Raw genomic sequence first — 17,512 nt, 5'->3', positions numbered from 1 at the left:
CGGGTTGAAACACAATATGAGGAAGGGTTGCATTTTGCAGTTTAGCAATATCCCAAGTACGGAGGCAGAATAAGATCCACAACCATAAGAGTACGCAACATCAAATTTACGAGTAAGCGAAGTTAGTAAGATTTAATAAGCTTTGTTGGAACGACTAGATGAAGTCTATATGATCCTAGTTCTCACTTTTCATCTTATACCTTTATGAAGAAGCTCTCACTGCTGCAAAGTATACACCAAATTCAAGAATAAGAGGGCCTTTGGAACATAAGTTTTTTAAAAAAGAAAATGATGTATAATTGTCAATACTTGGCACAAATACAACTTCACCTCATATTAGTAAAGTTTGTTAGCCAACTGCAGCCTAATTTGGTAAACAAAGCTTCTTCAAAAGGTTTTATTTTACGTACTCCTAGACCACCCAAAAATTGTGGCCGATAAAATTTATCCTAAGAAATTAGAGGAACAAGGTTCTCTTCGTTACTTTTTCTTCAAAAGAAAAATCTATGAGCTCATCAAAGGATCTAGCTAAATTATTACGTAAATTCAAAGAATGAGCACGGACAAGAATCGGTTTAGAATTACTTTGAATTAGAGTTAAGCGGCCAACTTTCAGAAGATTCATAGAATCTCATGTATGAATATGAGCAGTAGAATTTTGACGAGATCGTTGAATCAGAATTCAAGGGCTTACTATGTTAAAAGGGGAACCAAATAAAGGTCCAAAATAAGATTTTTGGCTTCAAACTCAGATAAAAAAGGAGGGTTGCAATAGGTGACAACTAGTGTAAAATTTAGATCCACCAGGTCTACTACTAGATATATTTCCTGATGAATTGTTACTCTAGTGCTTTCAGCCCCGTATACAGATCATTCATGAATCATGAGCATGAACCATTATAAGTTTTCCTTACGAGCAATCCTTACTCAGTGATGTGATGCTTCCTAGTCTCAGGTGAAGTGATAAGTATGTAAAGGTGGTTAGATTGCCGCCCTAAAGCGACATGCCTTTGCCTGAGTTTGTTGTCAAATTATCACAAGGAACTTCTAGGCCTAGGTCATAGGCATTGTCAAATAAGGAAGAACATCGGATTCGGGAGTCAGGGACTAATTTGTGTATAAAATCTTGGAACATATAATCCATTATAAGAAACTTACAGCGATTGGTAGAAGTGGTGAAGATAACAAATTTTAACACTATGTTTTCTTACGAGACCAAGTGGGTATGATAATCACTCGACAAGATAAATAAGAATAAAAAAAATACTCGATAAGATTCTTTAAAAAAAAAGAAGTCTAGTGTTAGTGTTATTACGCGTTTCTAATTGGTGTAGATGAGGTGGTTCCAGGTAGAAAGCTGTTTAGTGAAGATATGAATTAACATGGGAGGCCAAAGTCGAAATTGACGGTTTTGGATATGGAATGAAGAATGGTGTGAGACCATGTTAGATTCTGCGCAGCCATATGACTGACTTGTTCTTGGCTATCACGTATATTTAAGAAGCGGGATGCGCACATGACAACCGAACTGGAGCAAATGCAACAGATATGAGGAAGATAAATATACTCCAAGGAAAGAGTGCAACTACTCAACATAGACTTCCAAACGAGGGAAGGGCTTCCATGCAAACTGCAAAGGACGAAAGTATAAGGTGATAAGCAATCACCTTGTCGAGAAGGGGAAAAATATGGCATGGATTCCAAACTTCCATTAAAGATATGACTGAGGAGGTAAATGGAGGAATATGTGTTTCACATACTTCAATATGTCTTCACAATTCAAATACAAGTGCACAGAACAGTAAAAGAGATGAAGTCAGGTAAAATTACAAATTTCATAACAGATTACAAACACCACATCACAGTCTAGTCCTGGAATAGTAAATTGAAAGTGACGTGCAAAATTCATTTCAGAGTTTAAACTACCAATAGAGCACAATTTTCACATCACTGGCGGAAAAATTTGCACATGAACTATCAAAAGATTAAACCAAAATATGCTAATGGCACAGACATTTCTTCACAATCACAAACTCTCAAGTGTATGCAACAAATTAAAGATGATGAATGCAGACTCATCATCTTGAGAATGGAGATGTGCCACAATAGACTCCTCAGCCCATGGAAAGAAACCAAATTTGCCTGAGGCTCTTCCGCGTCCAACTCTCCAATTCTGTCCCGAAGTACAGATGAACATACCTTATACCAATTGGATCACCAGTTGAGATTTCATAGTTACATTAGCCTCAGCTCATACTCGCCAGCCATTGTTATGTACCTCACCCATGGCAGAGCCTGGTATCCACTCTTCTCAATGATCTTAAGATAACGAACCTGCAGATCAAAAATTCAAAGTTTATGATCATCATGACTGCCTTAAGTTCAAAAGACATTAATCAGAGCAAGAAACAAAACAGAGGCACACACCAAACAGGGATGAGAACCAGTAAAAGACATGACAGTAGAACAGCAATAACTAAGCAGAAGAGAGCAGAACTTAGACCAAATGAGTAAAAAAAGGCAATAATCAATTTTAAGGCTAAGGTTAATCACCTAAAATTCAAGGTAAGGCAATTTTAAAAAATAATAAATGGTGCCATGTTAATGGGATATAAAGATAATGGCCAAATCTTACACATGAAGAATTTATGGAATTAGGGATTTACATATTATGTATGGCTATTCATTTCGATTATCCGATGCGATCCAAAATTCGGATTGCGGATCGGATTAATTGGATCAGATCATTATGAACAGCCCTAATGATATTAGTCCCTCCATCTAAAAAAAAATAGTCCTTTTACAAGGTTTTAGACCAAATCTCTTTGACTTTTGCTTCTCAATTTACTTGAATTCTCAAAAAATTGTTCAATTACTTTTTATTTTACACGATCCCTCAAATTTGTCTCATATGAGATATGGACACATTGGAGAATCAGTATACTAAGTACTAACGGCTTGTTTGGTTAGTGATTATAAATCGTGATAATGGTAATTCATAGTAGTATAACTTTGTATAGGAAATCTCATAGCATTACCCATGGTAATGTTATCACATCCCAAACATCTATTTTCTTCCTAAAATTTCATTAACATCCATTACCACTTGGGAGTGTGGTTGTGGGTCTTAATGGAAATTTATAAAGAAAAACTCATGTTTTGTGGGAAATTTCATTACCATGGGTATTGATGTTAGAATTCCTTTACAAATTTACAATAAATCTACCACAATTTATGACCACTAACCAAACAGGCCGTAAAGCCTCATGTCTTTCTTTATGAGTGAGCCCCTCAAAAAAACATTGTAGCGTGCACTCTCCCCTTGTATTAATGGACGTATAACTTTCATCCTGTTCTTTAACTACCCTTTATAAAGTCTCTCCTTCAGATTCAACAGAAACAAATAGGATAGTCCTAATCCTCAATCCATAGTCCATATACATTCATTTATTTCTCTTTACAAAACCACTGCTCCACTTGTTTTTTCCGAATTCCTAGCATATCATATTATCATCATATCATTATCAACTCTCACCACCAAACATAAATAGAGTTTCTGCAATGTCAAGAATCTATCAGACCTACGGCCATCTAGAATAATGCTTTCAACTCAAGCTAAATTATCAAAATCCAAAAAGTTTTCTAATATTCTGACCATGTTGCAAATCAAATATATTTTATGAGGTCAAAAGTCAAATGAAGAAAAAATAAAATTAAAATAACCAAAAGAAACAAATTTGCATTTTCAAGTTTGGTTCCAGACAAATGACACTAAAAAGAACCTTACTGAATATGATTCACGCCAAAGAAGATGACAGAAATAAAATTGAACTTTTCCAGATTCCACATAATCAAAATTTACTAACATAATATATTTAAGGCAACTAGGCAAGTCATGTGTGAAAGGATGGTTAATAATAGACACAGCAATCCTCATGAAGCCAATGTAGCAACACTTACTTTCACTAGTCCAACTACAAGGGAGGCATGAAAGAATAATGGCAATGACTTGCACTAGTAATGATATGACAATAATCACATTGAGCTATATCTTAAATATTTATAATCTGATAGATTAAACATAGAAGAACATCCACGATCAAGATAAAAAGAAATATATACAATCTTTATATCTATCTATTAGCGGGACTTTCATGAGCATACAAAGTGCGCCAACTAAGTGAGCCATGTCATAGTCAAATGATTTTAAAATATTTGAGTTTGGGATAATATATATATATATACATAGACTTTAGGATATAACATACAATAAACTTATATGATAAATTGAGTAAATTGATGGTTGCTTTATTACAATCAGTTTGAAAAGTACTCCCTCCATTTCTTTTTAATCTACACACTTTGTACTTTGACACTATTCACATACTTCACTTTGACCATCATTAATGTTTTATCATAAGGAAAAATAAAAATCACGTGAATCTTGTTAGATTTGTTTTAACTTATATTTTCGAAATATCAGCTTCTTATGATTATCACTTACTCATAATTAGATATATTAAAGTTGTGTGTTGACAATCGTAAAAATTTTATTTATGTTCTTGAAAATATTAGAAGTACAAAATTATTTATCCAATATAATTTTGTCAAAAAATTTTGAAAAATCAAGAATTTAATATAGGTAAAATTTTCACTATTTTGGAATACAATTAGGATTAACTTTTTCTATAGAATTAAAGTTTTATGAGATGATTCTAAAATTTTATTTAATTTTAGAATATGATTACAATTATAAGTAGTGGATACCTTTTATAGCCTTAAAGTAGTAGCGTACTACTCCCTCCGTCCCAAAATATAGTTCCCATTTCCATTTTGGGTGTCCCAAAATATAGTTCCCATTTTCATATTTAGTTCCACATTTTTCCGTAATTTGTCTAGAAAAACCGTGTCCCATCATTTATTTGCTTCTTGAATTTTGTTTTTTGCTTTGTTTATTCAACTGAAGTGTTACAATTAATGCTCTTTCACCAATTATTTTCCATTCTCTCTCCTAAAATCATCTTTTCCCATACAACATTTATTTAAATAAACAAAAAATCTTTACTATCCCTGTTAGATTCTATTTGCATAAATTACCGTGAAAAAAGGGAAATGGAAACTATATTTTGGGACGGAGGGAGTACCTTTTAACTATTGCAAAACAAAGGGAGTACAATTTATTACTCCCACTAGTCTTTAATACTTCTACCATATATCTTTTTTAGGCTATTTAAAAATACTTCTATGATTTCTCTCTAGGTATATTGAGGCCTCACTAATCCACCTTCTATGTGTTACTTTTGTCAATACTTCTACCAATCCTCTCTTACCTTTATCAATACTTCTACCATTTCTTACTTTTTAATGCATCACATGGGTGATGGGTTTAATACAATTAGATATATTTCTATTAGCTAATCCTAAACTTTGTGCCATTTACAATTGGTAATTGATACTAGATATATATCAAAGAACAGACGGAAGTATATTTTAGCGTGTCCATTCAAAGATTAGAAAGCTAGTAATTGTATAAACTAGTGTGATGAAAATCAATATCTCCTCCTTCGCCTAGATATTTAAGAAGTCACAAGCCCGGCAACAAGTTAGATGTGCAAATATAGACCGGAAAACTGAGTAATCTATTATTATGGCGATCTATAGATCCTTCTTTTCCCAAGTATACAAGGAGTCACAAGCAAACAAAACAGGATGCCAGACCATGATACAAGTATAAGAAACTTTGCATGCTTTTACCAAATCATCATAACATTTGATACCTGGATTCCTGAAACTGTGAAATACGGGATTTCAAATTTTACACGTATAGGAGCTTTTCTTTCAGGAGTTGCCTCATCACTGGTGATGCTAGGAAGACTGAACTCTGCCCTCAACATGTATTCCTGAGATTTGTTCATTACTAAAAATTCAAGGACATATTGCAGAAAAAATAAATACTCCCTCTATTCCTCAAAGTTGTCCTACTTATTATAGCACCAGAAACCAAGAAGAATGTGGGGGAATGTGAAAATTGGTCTTATTCAACTTCTGGATAAGAGAAAGAAAGTTTTTTGGAGACATGAATAATTAAAGAACCAAGAGAACCAATGTGGTACGGCAAGAAAGGGTAAAAGAGGAAAATAAAAGTTTACATAAATTAAAAGGAGGAATTATGAAGAAAAGATGAACATGGAAAGTGAGATGAACTATGAGAAATGGAGGGAGTATATATTTGCAAAACAACATGAGATTAGACGTAAAAAATAATAAAGGCAGCTTAAAAAATCAAAATAAAATCTACCTTGCCACCAGGGAAAGATTTTATCTTCCAAACTAAAGCATCCTTCTCAGGAGCATAAGAAGCAGACCCCATTGATGTGCGAATATTTGGATTGGTGGCATCAGCTGGCACTGGAAGTTCAATCTCAACATTTGTTGCAGTGCTATAGAATTGGACCATACAGACACAAAATTAAGATAGCATACAGTTTACACAGAAAAATAACTCCTCCGTTCATCTATGATGATTTTTACATAAGGAAAAACATAATCATATGCAGTCTTGTTAGTTTGGACTCGATATATACATCCAAAATATCAACTTTCTATAATTTTAACGAAACATAATTAGAGATATTAATGGCTAAACTTGTGCATTGGGAAGCATGAAATCTCATATGTTGCAATAGAAAAAGAGCAAGGAAGTATACCATTTAGAAAAAAAAAAAAATCACAATACATGATTGACCTGTAGCAAACATAATTATAGCTATACCTTCGCTCCTTAAACTGGCTTCTTGCTTTCACCATTATCTCAATACGACTTCTTGAGTGTCTCTCAATCTGTGCTTCAACCCAAACTAAAGGCTTCACCTGAAGCAAAACGACATCCAGAACATTATAAATGGAGAAAGGATATGTCCTGTCTTAGAAAAGAGGCAAAGCAGTAGAGGGAGTGCAGAAAAACATTGAAGTGAACCTGAGTACTGAGTCTATATGTCATGAGATCAAAGGATCCATCAGGAGGTATAAATGATATGGTCCTATCATTTTCAAAACGAGCCAGACGCACACACCTATAGCAAAGACGATAGCAAGCTCAATAAAGAACTTACGAAACACATTTCCCACTTGCAAATTATTAACATAAACCATGAGTAGTAGCAAAAGTAGTTATCACAACTTAGTCATGGACATACTGATGAAATTTAATATCGTCCAGGTCGATAGCCTTCCCCTTAGTAGTTCGCCCTTGAGCCTCCAGTAAAACTCTGTCATTCAGGCCTAGTTTACATTCAGGCATCCCACTGCGACAGATAATATTGGATAATTAGTATGTAACATCTAATAGCTAAGGGTCAAGTTTGTACAAGGGAATTTGTCATTAACAAGTTGTTGAACAAAGATAGACATTTTACACCAACGGCTGACTTCCTATATTTGTTACATAACAGAAGCTGGATAAATATAAAAAGAAACCCTTAATCTTAGGGATATTAAAGAGCTTCCCTAATTCATAGGAAAGTAGACAAGCAGTGCAGAGACTAAATGCATCCATCAAAATAAAGTGATAGAAATTCATCACAGAAGAACTAAGCGATGTAACAAAAGTCCCTCTTGTTGATTGATGTCACACTAACTAAACAAACATTGCAAACCCTCCACCCCCCAGGAAAAGACAAAGAATCAGTTTCGGACTTAGCCACAAAACAGTCAAACTCCTACAAGATATAGAAGTTATTAATCAGCAGTCTTTGTCATAGATTTTATCTCTCCCATCCATTTCTCTGTTCTAGAAACCATACTTCGGAGAGCCTTTGGTTCATAGGGTGGGGTATGGGTTTTAGACATTTCAAATAAATACCTGAAATTTTCAAACCAAACGCCCCTTTAAGGATGCTCAAGCTAATATTAAACTTAGAAGATGTGACTACAAGGATCAATAAAAAAAATATAACAGTCAGTACAAAATCCCCGCAGACATATTGTAACAAAATTCAGGGTATAACACATATATAGCAATATCTGACCTTTCAACCTTATTCTAATTCTATCAGACTCAGGATACAGAAATATCATGCAAACAGTAAGATAATATATTAACAACCCCACCCCTCTGATCCAAAAATATAAATATAGCCAACAAAGATGGATTGAATAGCAATACATTACTAAAGCATAACTGTTGTGTGAATGTTCTAAGGGCAATATGCTTACACTTAAATGCTCAAAGTTTCTTATGGAAACAAAAATTTGAGCTGATTTTTTAACTATGCTGAAAGGAAATAAGGCAGATCATAATGTCATTTAATGCACCTTAAATACGTTCTCATCTTCAATGCCCCAACAACATCTGATCTAATTATTTGCCCATTGCTGTTTACAAGTATATTAACACTCTCAACAACATCCAAGAATACCTGTAACGAAAGGAAGAAGCAATTCAATATTTGCAGGTTACAATGCTTTCAAGAAAAATGAGATCCTAGGAATTCAAAATTACTTCATTCTTCTTGTAAGCTATTCCTTCACTACGCCATGAAACTGCATTCGTTACAGCCATGGGAGGCCTTTGTGTGACTTCCATCCGATAAGCATCAGTTTTAATAAACTCACTAAGGATCTTTGCTTCAGTGAACTGAGGGTAACCGAAATCCATAATCTCGTCAAGTAACTCATACTGCAGATAACAAATTGTATCAGCCATATCAATCTCGACTATACCAGTGTTGTTTAAGTAGAGAGAAAATACCTCTTACCACTACAACAAAGTTATCTCTAAGAGATTCCTCTTCTAGTTCTTCAAAGTAATGTTTGAAAACCTGCACAAGGAAGTTGCTCCCATATAAAGGATCTACTAAGAAATGCAGACCTTCTACAAAGGAAGACCAACATACAGAAACAGAAGATACTAATGCACCAAACATAGAGCAATGTACAATGATCACTGATGGAGCTTACATCAACTAAACGGTGGAGAAAGAGAAGAAGACTAGCAGCATTGCAGTTTTGTCTAGCAGCAATAAGTAGATACACATTGTTGTGTTGTATGAACATGTATGTAATACCATTATCGTGCACGACTGGATCTTGTGACTGTGGATCCCCCTGAAAAATACATCAATCGGAAAAATGAATAGTGAGATCCATCTACCAGGCATAAAAAAAGTAGGCAGTTTATAGTAAACACAAAAGAAAAACTTGAGCAAACAATCTTTAACTATGAAGTATCAACTGCTGTGGCACATCGGCACTTACAGAAAAATCTGTCGGCTACACTTAGAGACTCTACAAAAGAGTTCAGTTCTAGGCATCAAAAATCGTCACAGATGCAACCTATTAGTCAGATAAATCCCCAATAACCCCTCAATTAGTCAGGGGAAACCAAAATAACCACAAATCCCAATATGTTGCGTTTTAGTCCACCTCCGAAGATATCATATTTATTTCTCTATACCACTTAGTGTTAACTTTTATCTCCGACAAACTTTAGTATGTTAACACACTTTGACACTTCAAACAATTCTATAATCACAATAATGATCAACTCCAAGTAAATAGTCATGCTGGAACTTACAAACAGCCCAACCAAATCCCTTGTCCGAGCTCCAAATAACATAGATCATTATACATTGTCCCCAAAGTACTCAGATATTTAAAAAATTCACAATTAGATTAAACAACAGAACCCTCCCAAACGACAGAAAATCATTCGAGTTCTTCAAACTCAATTCAAATTAATTGACTTACGATCACATGTAAAGATAAACAACAATGTGTGCCACCAATCAAACAATGTGAGCAAAATGCTACATCTTCAAAAGATCATAGAACCTCATGCGTCTCATTTCCTAATTCGATCAGACATCTCACTTTCATTCAAGCATAAATCACTGTAACCCAAATCAAAGTACACCTATCCAAACTGGGATCTATATCAAATACAACAAGGAGAATCAAGCTTTCCTAACAAAATAAGCTCATCACACAACCAAATTATGCATAATTATGAAACGACACATCCGAATTAATCATTCAAGATTGCAAAAAGCCTCAATATGATCAGATCAACCAGAAAATACTGCTAAAAATCAAAATTAAACTTCAATTTAAGACAGAATTGACAAAGATAGATCAGCAAAAACCTCTTTCTCAATGAACTTAGTGAAGAATCTCTCAGCTTGAACCGCTGAAACATCGCCGCGATAATCCCGCCATATGAGAACTCTACCTTTAATGTCTAGAAGGAACAGCGCAGAGGCCGCTCCCGACATGATTTCTTCGATCGATGAAACTCAGCAGAAACCCTAGAAAAATTTTATTTCTCCTAATATTTCAAAATTAAGAGATTCAGATCAGTGAGAAAGAAGAAGGAGAAGGAAATGGGATCTGGCAAATTCTATTATTTGACGCTTAAAAATTGAAGAATGGTGTACAAGTAAATTTTGATAACTCCTTTTTGTTGCGAATTCTATTTTACGCCATTAGAGAGCAATTTGAAGCTCTCGAGTTAGAGAAGTATATCAAGGATTTCTGATCCTTACAACAGTGGTGTACTTTGTGGCGATGATGCAAATAAAAGAAGAATGGGGAAATTTTAATTTTGAGGGGAGATTTTGGGGAAATTACCTTTTCGTGTCCGAGATTACCCGTTGTGTCCGTTGATATACTGAAAATATAATTAGTAAAAAAAATAAATTTAAATTTAACTTGATCACAAAAATAATGACATATTTTAGCAAATTAAATTATTACATAAAGATACTTTAGCCATTTTAGGGGACCAACAAGTCCTAAGATGTTCTCTTATAAAATTAGGTATATAAATTGGTCTCTTAAAATTAAAATGATACATATACAAAGACGTATATTATGAATCACTTAATCTACTATTGTGTTATGTTTTTTTACAAAGCAATGCTTGGCCTAGTGGTAAAGTTTGGTCTCATGATTTCAAGGAGTCTGACCTAGAGGTGTGCACAAATCAGTCCAGACCGAAATTTGAACCGGACCAGATCGGGCTGGAATTTGGACCAGACCAGACCGGAGATTCCGACCTCGATCCACAAAAAATCCCGATTCCGAATTTCCGGTACGATCCAGTCCAAACCCGGAAAATTTCAGTCCGGACTAATTTGACCGGAATATCTATTATTTTAATAAAAGAAGTTTATAAGTTAAAGAAAAGTTTAAAAAGGTAGAAAGTTAGAAATATAAAAACGTATTATTTATTACTTTAGGATTATTGTTATTAAAAATATTAATTTTTAATATATCTAATTTAAAAATATATTTGAACAAAATAAAAATATATTTTTTAAAAAAAATACAGATTCCGGTCCAACCGATCCAAGAAAAAGGCAGCTTTCGGTCCACCGGTACAGCTGGTTCCGGTCCGGTCCTGGACCGGTGCACACCCCTTCTCTAACCTGAATACCTGACTGGTTATACATGTGCGAGATGTCAGTTCAGTAGGATCCTTCATCTTTCCAACTTAAAAAACATTTGTTACCCCCGAGTTTTCAAAAAATTCACCAGGTACCCATCATGTTTTCAAAATTCACAAGGTACTCCTCAATTTTAAGTAAATACACCCAGATACCCTTAGTGACTAACGGCAGTTAACGCCATTAGTTTTAACCCTAAATAAATCCTAATTAGCCCTAATTAACTCATCTTAACCCTAACTTCTAACCCTATCCTAACCCAAACCCCTAACCTTAAACCCTAAACTCTCCCACCAACCCCTCTCCCACCCTCCCACCACCCCCGCCCCTCCCCCAGCCCAGCAGCCCCCTTCCCCAGCCCAGCAGCACCCCTTCCCCCAACCGCAACCGCCCTCCCCTTCGCAGCCCCTCCCCCACCCCTTCGTATCCCCTCCACCCTCCCCTACCCCTTCGCATCCCCTCCACCCTCCCCACCCTTCGCAGCCCCTCCCCCCATCCTAGTCGAGTTTCTCAGCCCCTCCCCCACCCCCGTCAAGTTTCGAAGCCCTTCCCCTACCCCCGTCGAGTTTCGAAACCCCTCCCCCCCACCCCCGTCGAGTTTTACAGCCCCTCCCCCCACCCTCGTCGAGTTTCGATTTTCTGGGCTCGAAACTCGACGGGGGTGCATGGGGTTTTAAACTCGAGGGGGGTGGGAGGGGAGGGGATTCGAAACTCGACGGGGGTGATGGGGGAGGGGATGTAGATAGATAGCCTTTTTGAATACAATACAAGTTTGTCACTTGAAATGCAAATATTGTACATCATTACGATGTACTAGACACAGGTGAATTGAGGGAGAAAAGAGATGTAAAAATTGGTAAAAATAAGTTCAGTCTTGAGCCATATACATTGCGTTCAATTTTTACTAAACTGAAATTATTTAGTGACTAATTTGCTTTTTTAAAACTAGTTTTTACTTATTTAAAGTTATTTTCATTAAAGGAAAATTTCTAACTCTCCTTATTTATTTTTCCCTTCAAATCATGTTGATCAATACTCCATTAAGTTATCATTTTACATACATACGAGATCAACATGTAATGTTAAAGTTATTAATATCCATCATCACTTTACTATTAAGTTTTACGTATGGGATCAATATTAAATTTTAATGTTCTTACTCGTCATAAAAAAATGTTAATATTCAATTATCATTCTACAACGAAGATTTTTTAACCCATATATTGGTTTTAACTCTCTTCTCATATATAAATGTTAATATTCTACTAATATATAATCATCTTCTCATGATGAGTTTCAACTTTATGTTATAGTTTTTCTACTAGAAGTTCGTTTATTAGATAGGATTGATTCAATCTTCCAACAAGTAACAATTATTTATCTACAACCAATTAAATCATATCAAACTCAACTTCAAAAATAAACTAATTAACTATGGTCCTCTTCATGAATTTTATACAATAGGGTTGTTAAAGTTGGCCCGATCCAGACCTAATTCGAAATAAATGGCTTTTAAAAGAAAATTTAATGCATTTAAGTAATTGGATTTATCCGATCCCGATCCAAAATTAGTTGGTTTAGGTTTTGGATTGAAAATCACAACTTAAAAATAACGCATCATCTAACTCATTTAAAATTTGGTTTATGTATTTATTGTTTTAGTAAAGAATTTAGATTTAATGTCATATTATTTGCAGCCCGTTTTTATTTAACACCGCTTGTATTTATATTTATTTTTCTTTTTCTTCTCCCTCCTCTACTTTTTCTTCCTTTTTTCTAACCTGCCACCACCACCCTCACAACATATCCCACGCATCCTCATCCTCGCCACCACCACTATTTTAATCGCCTTCCTCGTTCCTCCTCCCTCTTCTTCTTCCTCTTTTTTCCTCCTCCTCCTTTTCACCAGTGCAGCCCCCACCCAACGCAGCCTCCCCCCCTATGCCACCACCATTCCCGCACCCCTAGTAGCGCCACCACAACCATTTAATCTCCTTCCTCCTCCCTCTTTTTCTTCTTCCTCTTTTTTCCTCCTCCTCCTCCTCTTTTCTCCTCGTTCCTCCTCCGACATACATAAGCTTCATTAATTTAAAAATAATAATATGTCATACATGTGAGGCTCGGGTCAACCCACTTGTTTGCAGGTTGTATTCAAGTTTAATTTTCTAGTCCATTTACACAAATAGTTTGGGTTTAGGGACTCTTACTTATTTACATAAATATATAGGTAAACCAAAACCTAAATCGACTATACTGGATTGCCACCTCTATTATATAATGCACCAATGATATGATATAGGGTATATAAAAGTGTTAGATCTTCATCCACCATAAAAATATCAATAATAGTTTTTCCAGGTGGGGATTTATATGATTTAGTCTAATGAGAAGGTAAATTGGTCGGATTATGTCAAATTAGTTTTTCTAGGTGGGGATTTATATAATTTAATATGATATAAAGAGTTGGTAAACAAGTTGAACTCTCTCAACTCTCAACCCTAACCCTCGTTTATTAAACATATCCTGTTGGGTTAGTCATCTTACTTAAACTTACAGGTTGTTAACCTCAATCCAAACAAATCTTTTGTCGAGGATCGAGTCGAGAGTTAAGAAAATATGCTCAAACTATTACAAGCAAAACTAATAATATTGAAAGTGTGGGTTCAGAAACCACAGCCAGGGAAGGATGGATTTGTCACTGTTACTGGGAAGCCAAAAGAAATAGTGATAGATTCTACTATAATAACAACACATAATACATTCATGGCACTACAGAGTGAAGAGGAACAAATGGAGACAGTCCATGTTACTCAGGGTGAAAAATAAGTGAGAGTGGTTCAGGTTGGTGATATGGAGGTGGTGGTGGAACCTGGGGTATTAAGGCAAGGAGGGAAACTCCCTAGTCCTCATGGATAACATTCTTTCATGGAATGTGAGAGGTTTGAACAGTAGAGATAAGCAAAGGGAGGTGAGGAGCTTTATTGCTACTCACAATATAAAGTTGTTCAGCCTCTTGGAAACAAGGGTGAAAACCCCTAATATTGGTAATGTATATTTGAATGTGTGCCCTGGATGGTATTTTTCTCATAACAATAGCTACCATAGTATTGGGAGGATTGTGATTGGGTGGTGCCCAAGATCATTTACACGGAATATTCTGAAAGTTCATAGCCAGTTCATACACTGTCAGGTACAACCTAAGGGTGATGAGTTATGGAATTGTACTTTTTCTATGGGCTCAATGATAGTAATGAAAGGGAATATTTATGGAGCAACTTGAACCTGATTGCCTCTGGTCTATGTAGTCCATGTTTGTTGCTAGGTGATTTCAATGCTTTGAGTAACATGAATGACAGAATAGGTGCTCCAGTGAGACATGAGGAGATTTCTCCTATGGTGGCATGCTTACAATATTGTCAACTAATGATGTGAAGACAACAGGGAGATATTTTACGTGGAACAACAAGCAAGAAGGGGACAAAAGGGTGTTCTCAAGGATTGATAGGGCATTAGCAAATGTAGAAGTTGTTTGTCTTCCATAGGGCACTTTTGACCACACTCCATTGCTGCTCTGTATCTATCCTGATATAGGGCTGAAAAGACCATTCAAATTCCACAATATGTGGTGCTCTCATCCTACATTATTGAGCATTGTGAGGGATGAATGGATAAAGGAAGTTAATGGGTGTCCCATGTATGCTGTGACTATGAAGTTGAAAATGGTGAAACGGACTTTAAAGGAGTTGAATAAGGGTGGTTTTGGGGAGGTGGAAGCTGCTTTTGTTACAGCAAAGAGGGAGCTGGGCTCGTATTCAGATGGAAATGCATGATGATTTGAGTAGCATAGGTTTGATTGCCAGGGAGAAAGAGGCTCAGGTGAATTACAGACAGGCTGTTCAGAATCATGTGTCCTTCCTTAGGCAGAAATCCAAGCTTTTGTGGCTTAGAGATGGTGATGAGAACACCAAAGTGTTCTACCAAGCAATTAAGGTAAGGAGACAGCATAATAGAATTCATTGTATTCATACAGAGGATGGTAGATGGGTGAATGATAAACCTCTGGTGGAAGAAGCTTTCTTGGATTTTTACAAGCAGCTATTTGCTTTTAAAAGGCAAAAACAGGAAGTGCTACCTAGCCTAATTAGCAGAGGGAGGATACTAATAGAGGAGCAGAGGCAAAGTTTGGCTAAAGAAGTTACCAGAGAGGATGTCAAGAGAGTCATCTTCAGTATCCCAGATGACAAGGCTTCAGGAACTGATGGCTTCAATAGTAAGTTCTACAAGCACTGTTGGTAGATTGTAGGGGATGATGTCACAAGAGCTGTCCTAGATTTCTTTCAAACAGGCAAACTCTTGAAAGTAATTAATGTGACAACATTAACTTTGGTACCAAAAGTTGAGTTCCCTGAAAAAGTGTCTGATTTCAGACCAATAACTTGCTGCTCTATTCTATACAAATGCATCACAAAATTATTAAGTGAGAGACTGAACCAAGTGTTGCCTGACATTATCTCACCTAGCCAAGGTGCATTTGTCTCAGGGAGAAGCATCCTCAATAATGTGATGATTTGCCAGGATTTGGTGAGAAATTATAAAAAGAAAGGGAATGCTGCAAGCTGCCTCATGAAGCTTGATCTTAGGAAAGCTTATGATACTCTGAGCTGGGAGTTCCTTGAACAGATGCTGTTGGGTATTGGCTATCCTAAGAAGTTTGAGGAGTTAGTGATGATCTGTGTTACAACCCCAAAGTTTTCTCTCTTTCTCAATGGATCCGTCACTGGTTTTTTTGGGTCACAAAGAGGGCTAAGACAGGGAGACCCCATGTCCCCCCTGTTATTCGCTTTGAGCATGGATTACTTGGATAGGGTGTTAAATTATATTGGTGATTTAGAGGGATTCAAATTCCATGCAAGGTGTAAGGAACTAAGACTGATGCACTTATGTTTTACAGATGATCTCCTATTGTTTTGCCATGGGGATTTCAGATCAATTTACATGATGCTTCAGGGTTTTAAAATGTTCTCAAATGCTTCAGGGTTGGAGGTTAATAACACTAAATATGGGGTGTATTACTCTGGGGTGGCTGAGCAGGAAATCACCAGAGTAACTGAAGTTAGTGGCTTTAAACAGGTGCTTTACCTTTCAAATACTTGGGTGTACCTATTTCCACTGTAAAACTAAATAAGAAGGATTATCAAGCCTTGGTAGACAAGATGGTGAAAAGAGTGTGTATGTGGAGCTCAAGGCACCTCTCCTTTGATGCAAGGTGTCAGTTGGTTAACAGTGTGCTTATGAGCATACATGTTTACTGGGGGCAGATATTTATTTTTCCTAAGGGTGTGATTGAAGACATCAATTCTGTTTGCAGGTGCTTTCGACTGGCACATATAATGACTCAAAACCTAGGGCTGTAGGGTGGGAGCATTTGTGCAAGTCTAAAGAGGTTGGGGGTCTGGGATTCAGAGACTTATACTAGTAGAAAAAACCTCTTTTGCTACTTTACAAATGCTTGGGTTGTTTTAACAACCCGAGCATTTGATAAGTTTTTGGAAAATTAAAAATAAAAATTCACAAATGCTCGGGTTTTTAAAAACAACCCGAGCATTTGACTAATTTAATACTTTTTTTTTTTTGGAAAGGAATTTAATATTTGGAAGTTGGAACACAAAGTCTAAAATTATTCCCCTCTAATCTCTGTTCTCTCTCTCTTTCCCTCTCCACTCACTCACAATCTGCTTCTCTTTCTCTCTCTTCGCCTCTTCACTCACTCTCGATATGCTTCTCTTTGCATGTCCACGAAGAGCATTGCCGCATCCTGCCGCCGCTGCTGAAGAACCAAATTTTCACGAACAGCAGGAGGTAGAATAGTTCGTTGATGTCGTTAGATCTCAAAGGTAACCCTAATTCTTGCTTTCTCTCTCCTTGTTCTCAAATATGAAGGTAACCCTAATTCTTGCTTTCTCTCTCCTTGTTCTCAGATCTGAAGGTAAAATTGACTTTCTGTTGGTGCATTTTTATAGGTTTTGCGAATTGATTCTTCATTTATTTTGTTTAATTCGTGAATATCA

General features: G+C 36.1%; 1 protein-coding gene across 1 annotated transcript; it reads right to left on the bottom strand.

The window, feature by feature from the left end:
• Positions 1–1,816: 1,816 nt before the first annotated feature.
• Positions 1,817–10,610, bottom strand: LOC104897272 (AP-1 complex subunit mu-2). Its single transcript, XM_010684118.3, has 11 exons — positions 10,143–10,610; positions 8,959–9,105; positions 8,757–8,819; positions 8,501–8,677; positions 8,314–8,417; positions 7,197–7,304; positions 6,977–7,073; positions 6,773–6,870; positions 6,299–6,440; positions 5,778–5,900; positions 1,817–2,334 (listed from the first exon to the last, which is right to left on the bottom strand). The coding sequence occupies exons 1-11, from the start codon at positions 10,269–10,271 to the stop codon at positions 2,236–2,238; spliced, it is 1,287 nt and encodes a 428-aa protein (XP_010682420.1). The 5' UTR covers positions 10,272–10,610; the 3' UTR covers positions 1,817–2,235.
• Positions 10,611–17,512: the final 6,902 nt, after the last annotated feature.

The sequence above is a fragment of the Beta vulgaris genome, chromosome 6 (assembly GCF_026745355.1).
Source record: "Beta vulgaris subsp. vulgaris cultivar EL10 chromosome 6, EL10.2, whole genome shotgun sequence".
Lineage (NCBI taxonomy): Eukaryota > Viridiplantae > Streptophyta > Magnoliopsida > Caryophyllales > Amaranthaceae > Beta > Beta vulgaris.
This window is presented reverse-complemented; position numbering and strand designations above follow the sequence as displayed.

What these genes read in the sequence shown, in the direction of transcription:
- LOC104897272 (XM_010684118.3), bottom strand. Translation starts at nt 10,271, where the DNA reads ATGTCGGGAGCGGCCTCTGCGCTGTTCCTTCTAGACATTAAAGGTAGA. An exon ending in TTCTCCACCGTTTAGTTGAT is followed by an intron (nt 8,820 to 8,958) that starts GTAAGCTCCATC and finishes TTCCTTGTGCAG; the next exon opens with GTTTTCAAACATTACTTTGA. An exon ending in CATATAGACTCAGTACTCAG is followed by an intron (nt 6,871 to 6,976) that starts GTTCACTTCAAT and finishes GTTTTGCTTCAG; the next exon opens with GTGAAGCCTTTAGTTTGGGT.